This window comes from Dromiciops gliroides, chromosome 3, assembly GCF_019393635.1.
Source record: "Dromiciops gliroides isolate mDroGli1 chromosome 3, mDroGli1.pri, whole genome shotgun sequence".
NCBI lineage: Eukaryota > Metazoa > Chordata > Mammalia > Microbiotheria > Microbiotheriidae > Dromiciops > Dromiciops gliroides.
In genome coordinates, this window is record NC_057863.1 from 650,356,866 (window position 1) to 650,366,804 (window position 9,939).

Consider the following 9,939-nt stretch of genomic DNA (forward strand, 5'->3'; position numbering starts at 1 on the left):
CTGACTAGCCCATCTTCCTCGCAGGGCGGTTGTGACATTGGTCTCTCCTGGTTCCCTCCTTGCAGCATTATCGTCCACCTCCGGCCCCAGGAGGGTGGGTGCTCCTTGTCCTGGGTCCTCATCTTGTCCTCTCTCTTCTGAGCTGCAGCCCCCATAGTCACCCACCCGCTACTGCGGGATGTCCTGTGACATCTCAAACCCAAAGTGTCCCGAACATCGCCTCTCCTCCAACCTCCTTGCCTCTGCTGAGGGCCCTCGTACCCTCCTGAGTCTGTAACCTGGATGTCACGTCCGACGCCTCTCCTTCCCTCAGGCTCCATTTTTAATCAGCTGCCAAGTCTTCTCTGTTCTCCTCCATTTCCCCCAACATCTGCACTAGTCCCTTCACTTGACACACATGGCTGGCACCGAGCGGGGTCAAGATCTCAGTGGACCTCTGACCTCCACTCTTCCTGGCTTTCCCTCTGCCCGTCACCAAACTGTCCAAATAATCTTGCCATAGGACAGGTAGGACCGCATCCTCTCAGGAGCAGCCTTGTTGTTATCCTGTGACTTCGGGAGGTGATGGATTTAAGTGAGGGAGGGCTGTGTAATCACCAGCCTCGCTCTTTTCTCCAGAGTCATCTGGGTTCAGGAACATGATATACATTAGAGTGACTGGAGATGGCTTTGGATATTTGAGGCAGTTGGGGTTAAGTGACATGCCCAAGGTCACGAGTGTCTGAGGCCTGATTTGAACTCAGGTCCTCCTGACTCCAGGGCCGGCACTCTATCCACTGCACCACCTAGCGGCCAAGGCTATCCTACAGCTTCAAGTATAAAGACAAATTCCTCCTCCTGGCATGTCAGGGCCCCTACAGGGCAGCTCCTGCCCCGCTTTCCAGACCCCCTCTACTCCCAGTATGGAAGCACCACCTCCCTTTCTCAGGAGCCTGTGACTGGAAAGCACTCTCCCCCCTCCTCCCCCTGCACTTGTGCTCGGTGCTGCTAGTGCACGAACACAGTCCTCTCCGTAGCAACTGAGGGACTGTTGGGGGCTGTGGAAGAGCCATTTCAATGGACCAAACCCCAAAGGCTTCTCACTGCTCCTGCCTCCCCATCTCACAGCGTTTGGCTCAGATGGCCCTCCCCTCCTTCCTGCGAGACCTCTCTTTTTCAGTCTCCTTTGCAGATTCATCGTGGGAGCCCCAGGCTCAGGCCCCTAATCCTGGGTGTATCCAAAGGTTCCTTCCTGTGCCTTCTCTCTCCATTCTCTTGATGAAGGTGACTCACAAACCGACATATCCAGCCCTTGTCACTCCCCCAACCTGTAACCCTACTGGGCGTCTGCGGCTGTACATCCATCCTTCCGGATTTCTTTGGGGGGGGGCACCCCTGCCCTTGCAGGCACCCACACCCACCTCGTCCCCTGTGACCAATTAGTCGAATCCACCTCCATCCCCTTCTCTTCACTGCTGTCAGCTCTTTCCATGACTTCTGGCCCAGACTCATACCCCAGCCTCCTAGCTGGGCCCCTGCCATGGGTCTCTCCAATCCCTCTCTGAAATAGCTGAAGAAAGAGTTCGCTAAAACAACGGTCTGATGCAGTCACTCGGCTGCTCAGGAGCCTCTCTGGCTCCTGGAGTATTTAAGACAAAATGCAGCTTCCTCCTTTGGCCTTTCGAACCTTTGGGGTCTGGCCCCAAACTCTCAGGTACAAGTCTTGTCACTCCCCAGCAGGCTGTCTGTGCTCTAGCCAGACCCACTTATGGGCTCTACCCAGAATTCTGTCTTCTCTTCCTCCCTGCAATCCTCTCCATTCACACATCTGCCTCTCCATTAGAAGGCTTCCTGATTGTCTTGGAGGGAGGCTGGGGGGCGAGTCCCACATCAGCCAGGGAAGCGCCTGGGTCCATGGGCCCTGATGTGGAGGGAAGAGTGCTGGGCTTGCAGACAGAAGGGCCCCGCTTTAAGTCCCAGCTCCTTGACCGAGTCAGCTGAACGTCTGGGGCTTCACTTTCTCCATCTGTAAACTCAGGGGGTTGAAACGAGATGATCTCTAATGGCTCTTCCGGCTGAACACCCAAGGCCTAGAAGACAGGCCAGATAACCTGGGGAATAATGATAATTTCTGTTGTTCAGTCGTTCATGACCCAGCCGACCATAGTGTCCGTGGGTTTTTCTTGGCAAAGACACCAAAGTGGTTTGCCACTTCTTTCTTTTTCTTCTTTTTGGTGGGGGCGGGGGGGGGGGAGCAGTGAGGGTTAAATGACTTGCCCAGGGTCACACAGCTAGTAAGGGTCAAGTGTCTGAGGCTGGATTTGAATTCAGGTCCTCTTGAATCCAGGGCTGGCATTTTATCCACTGCGCCACCCAGCTGCCCCTTGCCATTTCCTTCTGCAGTGGATTCAGGCAAATGGAGGTTAAGGGACTTGCCAAGGGTCAGGTGGCTAGTGTCTGAGGCTAGACTTGAATTCGGCTCTTCCTGACTCTGAGCCCAGCACTCTATGCACTGAACCATTCAGCCACCTTCAGTGATAATAATATGATAGTAATAATAATCACTGCTGACATTTATTCGGGATTGTAAGGTTTGCAGAGCACTCACTTTGATAATGAGAACTCTTGGCGAGTAGAAAAGCTGAGTGTTTTGTCTGGATTTGCACATATCCTGCCTGCAGCTGGGTGAACAAACACTCGGAATCATCTTTCCACAGTTTAGCTTATGATGATGGGGGAGAGTGGGGGGCGGGGGAAGGGAAAGAGAGCAAAGGTAGGATCTGGTGTTGGGAGATGGAGCTCATGATACAGGAAATGAGGGCTGGAGCAGCCCATCTCTGAGTCTTGTGTGGATTCAGTGATTGAGAAGGTGAGTTCAGAGGGAGAGGAGAAATGTGAGAGAGGCTCCCTGGGTACGAAGTCTGCAGTGAATAGGGGAGAAAAGGCTCTGGGCCGGAGAAGCCGGTTCAAAGACCACCTGGGGAGCCTCAGGCGAGTCACCAGTCTTGGGGCTCTTATCTGTCACTGGGTGCCTGGAGCAGATAACACGGAAGCCCAAGGCCTGGTGTGTGACACTAGAGATGGGAAACTGGCTGTGAGGACACTGGAAGCCAAGTGGCACTGAAGCCTCAGAGCAACACCGACGCCCTACAAGAGGAGTGGGAGGTGCAAGTATGGAGTGAGCAGTCATGGGGAAGAGGGATTAGGGACGTGATTCCTTTTGATTTCATTTTTTTTTTAATTAATAAAACCAATCTCTCTCCCTCTCCCCCTCCCACTGGAAAAGACAAAGAAAAACAAAACCCAGAGGAAAGAACTGGGTGCAGTGGGTGGGGGCCAAAGGAGAGTGATGCCAGCCTGAGGCTGGGGCTAGGTCTCCCCCTCCCCAGTACATTCTCCAGCATCACCAGACTGTGTAGTCTACAGCTGCTCGGCCTGCCTGAACCCCAGTCTCAGATCCCTTTGTGGGCTGAGATGTTCTCACCCAGGACGTGCACACATATAGCTATGCATTAGTAGGAGAGGTCTGGAAAACTCCAGTCTGAGTCCTGGTGCTGTCCCCTCTGAGCTCAGTGACCCCGATAAAGTGACTCTGCCCCTGGGGTTCCTCTGTTGTCAAATGGAGGTGTGGGCTTCCTGGCCTTAGAGGCCTGCAGAGGCAATCAATCAATCACTCAGCATTTATTAAACACCTACCCTGTGCAGGGGATACAAAGGGAGGCAGAAGATAGTTCCTGCCCTCAAGGAGCTCAGTCTATTGGGAAGACAATGTGCAAACGAATATATACAAACTAGACACAGGACAAAGTGGAAATAACAGGGAAGGCACTAGACTTAGGAGAGGTTGGGGAGGGTTTCCTGTATAAGGTAAGACTGTAGCTGGGAATTAAAGGGAGCCAGAGAGGTCAGTAGGTGAAGCCGAGGAGGAAGACAAGAGAAAATGCCCAGAGCCAAGAAAGGGAAAGTCTTATTTATGCACTGAAATACTGGAAAGGTAGGAGGGGGTAGGTCATGTAGGGGTGTGTGTGTGTGTGTGTGTGTGTGTGTGTGTGTGTGTGTGTGTAACAATCAGATCTGCATTTTAGGAAAATCATTTTAGTGGACAGGAGTGGGCAGACTGACCTACCAGCAGCCTTTGCAGTGGTCCAGGCTTGAGGTGAAGAGAGCCTCTACCAGGGTGGGGGGGGTAGCATCAGACAAGAATAGGGAGTGTATTCAAGATATGTTACAAAGGTGACATCAGCAGCTGTTCCATCCTTGTACATGTATAACCTATATCAGATTGCTTGCTGTCTTGGCAGGGGTGTGGGGGGGAAGGAGAGAGGGAGAAAAATTTGGAACTCAAAATCTTATAAAAATGAATGTTGACCCCAGCCCTGGATTCAGGAGAACCGAGTTCAAATCCAGCCTCAGACACTTGACACTTACTAGCTGTGTGACCCTGGGCAAGTCACTTAACCCCCATCGCTCTGCCCCCCCCAAAAAAGAATGTTGAAAACTACCTTTACATGTAATTGCATAAAAGAATACTATTAAGTAGATATGTTTAGTTTCAGATGTCTCATGGAATCCAGTTAGAGATGTTTGAAAATCAGCTGGTGATAAGAGACTGGAGGTCAGCAAAGAGTTTGGGGTAGGAAAGGTAGATTTGAGAATTGTCAGCATAGAGATGGTCATTAAGTCTCTGGGAGCTGATAACATCACCAAGTGAAGTGATATGTAGGGAAAAGAGAAGAGGCTCAGGACAGAGCCCTGAAGGACCCCTATGGTCAGAGGGCATGATCTGGAGGAGGATCTAGCAAAGGGGACAGAGAAGGAGAGGTCAGAGGGAGAAGAGGACAACCAGGAAAGAGGTATACCAAAAATCTAGTGAGAAGACAGCCTCAAGGAGGAGAGAGAATGATCCATAGTGTCCAAGGCTGTGGAGAGGTGAAGGAGAATGAGGGTTGGGGAAAAGCCACTGGACTTGGCAGCCAAGAGATCCTTGGTCGCTTTGGAAAGAGCAGTTTTGGTGGAATGATCACGTTGGAAGGCAGATCCTAAGGCACTGAGAGAAAGTGAAGGCACTGCTGTCTTCAAAGTGCTGTAACAACAGTGGTCCTTTGAAGTTCTCCTTTGGCCTGTATACTTCTTGAAGACAGGGACTCTCTTTCCTTTTCATATTTCCATCCCTAGCCCTTAGTCCACTGCCAGGTATACAAGAGGTACTTAATTGTTGCTTGTGCTTCATTTTTGACATCAGAGGGTGATGTCTTGATTATACATAAATTGGACTGAAGTGACGCAGAGTGGTAGTCATCAGAGCCCAGTGGCAAGGCAAAAGTCAGGATGACTGGTGATGGCCCAGGGTGCACTGGTGTCTCTGATGTCTAACCATGCTCTAAGTGCCTGCCTCAGCAGCCTTCATGGCCTTGGGAACAAATGGTTCTCATCCACCCCTTTCTCTTGGGTTAGACACCCTGCTAACTCTCTGACAGGTTTGAGGCCTGTAGATTATCCTCAACCTGTAAACTTGTCTGCCTAGATGGATTACCAGGGTGTGGCCACAGGTAGATACCCAAGGTGGCTGAGCAGCCCTGAAAAGGACTTAGCAAGGCCTCACACCAGAGGTGGTGGTCCTCCTGAACACCCCATACATATATCAGCTGTATTAGATAACCTGACAGGAACCACACATTTACAGAACTCCTGATAATTTTCTATGCTTAATAAATATTGACTGGCTGATGATGCTAATTCTGGACTTTGTCATGATGACCTTGTGGTGAAAGCATATGTAAAATTTTATTAAGAAATACTATTTTTCACTAAAGCCCTTTTCGAACCCTTAGGAAGGCGGGTATGGTAGACAAAAGGAAAAGACAAAAGGAAAAAGAGCCTGATTTTAGTGACAGGATTATAGGCTATAAGGAGGAGCTGGACAGAAGATTTGCCATCCAGATAGCCTTTTCCCGCCCCACCCCAAGGCCCCACTAGAATAATAACCTCTCTAAGGTCAATCCTTCCATCCTCTCAAGGGATCAGACTTTGGTCCACCCAAAGGGACTCGGCCTCTATGCTTCAAACAGAGGAACTAACACTTTTTATAATCAGGATATAGGAAAAACCCCAATGATTTCTCTAGATTCTAGAAGAGGGATCCCAAGTCAGGAAGGGTTGGAGGGGCTTGATTCTGGACTATTACCCTATGTTATCTTTTCTTTGCTCAAGAGAAATGTCATCTGAAAGTGTCTGGGGGTGGTCATGTCAGAGGTCATGGGGGATGGTTCTAGCCTGGGCATTTCTCCAAGTTAGAAACAGCTTTGGTGTTCGTGTTAAACAGAATTGTTCCTGGCAGTCTTGAGACTAATTCCTAGGGTGCTGTATTAGTTTTATCTATCTTCAACAAAATGACTCCCAGGTCTACATTTCTGGCTCCTGCCCCAAGTCTCTGACCCCCAACTGGACATTTCAAAGTAGATGTGCCATAGATATCACAGACTCCACTGTGAAACAGAACCCATTATCTGTTCCCCCCCAAGTCCTCCCCACTTCTAACACCTAATGCATCCTGACACCCTGTCACCCCTCTTCCAGTCATGCCCCTCAAGTCTAGCTCGTTCTGTCTCCAGAGTTTCTCACAATCCCCCTTTCTCTGCTCGGAGTCCCCCACCCCCACCCCATTACATCGTGTTTGCCTGACTCCCAACCCAGCACTCTACCCACTGAGCCACTGGCTGCCCCCATTCTCTGGAATGCCTTGCACACAGTGTTTGTTTAATAAACACTTGCTGAGTGATGCCGAGAGACTACAAATCTAAAACTTTGCCAAGTCACTATTCCATCTGGACCTCAGATTTCTCATCTGTAAAATGGGAGGAAGGGAAAGGGTGTCAGACCGGATGATCTTTACTGTCTCTTTTAGTTCTGATTATGTTATGATTGTGAGAAACTGAAAGGCCTGAGAGTCCATGACTGCTGGATGAGAACCCGATTCTGAAATGCTATTTGTGGACCTACAATTCAGTCTATGGCCCCAAGATTCTTGGACTCTGTGAGGGGACACAGAAGGCTTAAAGCTGAGGGTCACACTTGCACAGACACCATCACACACAGAAATCTGCCTTTATTCGAACCCTAACACAGCTACTGTCCAGAAGACAAAGACTTGATTGGCAGCCCCACATCCCCCAGTGATCCCCTCTCTCAGCCCTACACCCATCCTCTAAGGAGGGGTCAGCCTCACACCTCCCCTCGGGCATGCAGCATGAAGTGGCCATGCAGCTCCCCAAGGTCGTCGAATGAATCCTCACACTCTGTGCAGTGGTAAGCACCCCCCTCATCCCCAGGGGGCCCATCACCTCCAGTGGAGGTGGCCCCTTCATCCTCATCCTCTTCTTCATCCTCCTCACCCACCTGGCGCTGAGCAGCAGTGCGGGCAGAGGGTGTTGCCTGGGGGGCAGCTGGGCGGCAGAGCCGACAGGGTGGGCCCCCAGGGGCTGCGGCACCCTCCCCCGGGGGTGGGCGGCCACACAGGGTACAGGGCTGGGGTGGGGGCCCTGGGGGCGGGGCAGCCCTAGGGGCCCTCCGAGAGGGTGCCCCTCGCCCCCCACCCAGGCGTTGCTTCACCTTGTAGCCAGGATCATATTCTGGATCATCTGTTGTTTCCTCTTCTTCCTCCTCCTCTTCTTCATCCTCATCAGAGTCAGGCTCTGAGAGGGTATAGTCCGAATCAGAGGGGTGCTCTGGACCTGCCAGGGAGGAAGGTTCAGGAGGCCATGAGTGAGGCCCAAAGAGCCAAAGCTACTACAGGGAGCAAGGCTTGGCCTGCTCTGTGTGTAAGGGGGGGGGGGGGGCAGCCGGGCTTCCCTGGAGGGCTCAGGTTTCAGCACCTCACCTGGGGACAGCTCCTCCTCATCCTCCTCCAAGCTGGCATAGCCCCCAGTCTCAGCGGTCTCCCGGGTCTCCGTCATGGCCAGGGGAGGCTCTTAGGAGGGGGGGACGTCCAGCGGAGATAGCGACGGCAAGATGGGGTGCCCCCCCCTGCCAGCTTTCCACAGCAGGGCCTCTTCTGTGCAGCGGCCCTGGCCTCAACACCAACACTGGGCGGGGACAGCAGGGAGAGAGGATTCAGGAAGAGAGCGGGCATTCCCCAGGACCTCTTGTCTCCCGGTCCTGGGCCAGCCTCTCTGGGGGGCACTCACAGCCGCCCCAGGCCCAGAGTGGGGGAGGAGCCCTGGGCCGGGAGGGAGGGTGAGGGTGGGGGCAGCAGGGCACCTAGGCCCGGTGACGCCCCCCATGATGCTCCAGGGTACCCGTGCCCAGTGACGCCCCCATGGCGCTCCAGGGCCACGTGGCCTGGGTGCCGTTTGCTCTGTACTGTGTCTGCAGGGCTTTCCCCCTGTAGACTGCGGGCTGCTTGAAGTCAGGGGCTTAGCAGGGCGCCTGGCACACAGGTGCTTAACCAATGTACGAATGAGTGAAGGCACTGGGGCACTGGCCCCAGGATGCCCGGAGCTCGGCTCCCACAAGGTCCTGCTCCAGGCACGCGGCCAGACAGCACAGGCGGTGGATGGAGAGGCCGGCACTGGGGCCTAGTTCCCACAATGCACCAGGAACCTTATGCCCGCTCCCAGAATGCACAGGGTTCGGATGCCTCGGCTCCCACATGTCCCAAGCGCTAGCGGAGCTGGCTCCCAGAATGCACAGGGCGAATCTGGCCCCGCTCCCAGGGGGACACTGAGGCGGAGGGCTAGGCCCCCACGACCCCGGGGGTCGGCTTGGTCCATCTCCCAAAACAAACTGTTGCAGTGTGCCTCACTTCCTACCATTCGCCAGGGCACTACGTCCCGGCTTCCACGATGCACCTGGACACTACGGTTCAGCTCCCAGGACGCATCGGGGCATTGGGGCCCGTTTCCCATAATGCAGCAGGGCCGCCTGCCCCCAGCTCCCAGGATGCTCCAGGGCGGCCCCTCTCCTCCACCGTGCCCCAGCGTGCCCCCGGACAATGAGCCCGGGGCGCCGCCATACTCCCAGGCCTGCGGGAGGGGCGGGGCCGGCGGGAGGGCGCGCGGAAGCGGCCCCGCGGGTTCCCGGCATGCCCCGCGCGCGCGCCCCGCCCCTCCCCTCCCCCGGGCACTCACCACCGCTGGCGACCTCGCTCCGCTCGCTCCGGTCGGCGGCGGCAGCACGCAGGGCCTCGGCGCCTGCGCAGAGCGAGCTTCGACGGCGACGGCTGCGGCTGCGGGCGGGGGGCAACGCGGAGCTGCTGGAGGGCGGGCCTCAGGGCGCCTGCGCGGTGGGCCGGACCATCCCGGCCGATGTGCGGGGGGGGAGCGGCGGCAGGAGCGGCTCATCCGAGACCCCCGGAGGGTCCCGTCTCCCCCCCCCTCCTGGTTTTGGTAGAACCGGGGCGGGGACTCGGGCCCGCTGCTAGAGGAGGGGGGGTTCCGTGACGATGGAGGGTCGGAGGTGGCGTGTCCTTTTACTAGGCCGGGGCAGGGTCGAGGGCTGCGGAGCCCGGGGTTCGGTTCCTGGCTCTCATACTGTGCGACCCTGCTCCCGTCCTCGCCCGCCTCCCCAATGTAAAATGACGTGGTTACACTAGGCGAGCTCTAAGTGCCCTTACAGCCTAAGCCCCTCTGTCTTGAGCTGGGGAGGGGCTGAGGGCGGAGCCTCGGGGGCTGCAGCGCGCTCGCCCGGTGCTTGCTGGGAGAGTGGTTCTGCCCACGCACGTGCCCGAACCTGCGGGGAGGTCGGTTTTGCATATCCCCGGGCTGGGCCTCGCTGGGGCGCAGCGATTTGCATTTCGGAGCTGCAGAGCCCGGGGTGGGGGTGGGGAGTAGGTCTGTGGCCCTGCCTTAAGAGCATGCGCTTGACGACTTGGGCGGAGCTGGGGAGGGGGGGCGTGCAATGCCAAGGACTCCTGACCCTTCTAGGGCCCAGCATGTCTCACCTCTGAGCCCTTCTCTGGGGAAG

The 9,939-nt window shown here is 55.1% G+C and overlaps 1 protein-coding gene across 2 annotated transcripts; it reads right to left on the reverse strand.

Annotated features, from left to right (window-relative positions):
• Positions 1-7,064: 7,064 nt before the first annotated feature.
• ZNF428 (zinc finger protein 428) lies at positions 7,065-9,650 on the reverse strand. Of its 2 annotated transcripts, none has more exons than XM_043993141.1 (3): positions 9,105-9,650; positions 7,856-8,060; positions 7,065-7,709 (listed from the first exon to the last, which is right to left on the reverse strand). In XM_043993141.1, the coding sequence occupies exons 2-3, from the start codon at positions 7,929-7,931 to the stop codon at positions 7,201-7,203; spliced, it is 585 nt and encodes a 194-aa protein (XP_043849076.1). In that variant the 5' UTR covers positions 7,932-8,060; positions 9,105-9,650; the 3' UTR covers positions 7,065-7,200. The 2 variants fall into 2 exon arrangements, with proteins under 2 accessions (XP_043849076.1, XP_043849077.1); XM_043993142.1 differs by lacking the exon at positions 9,105-9,650 and adding an exon at positions 8,787-9,026.
• Positions 9,651-9,939: the final 289 nt, after the last annotated feature.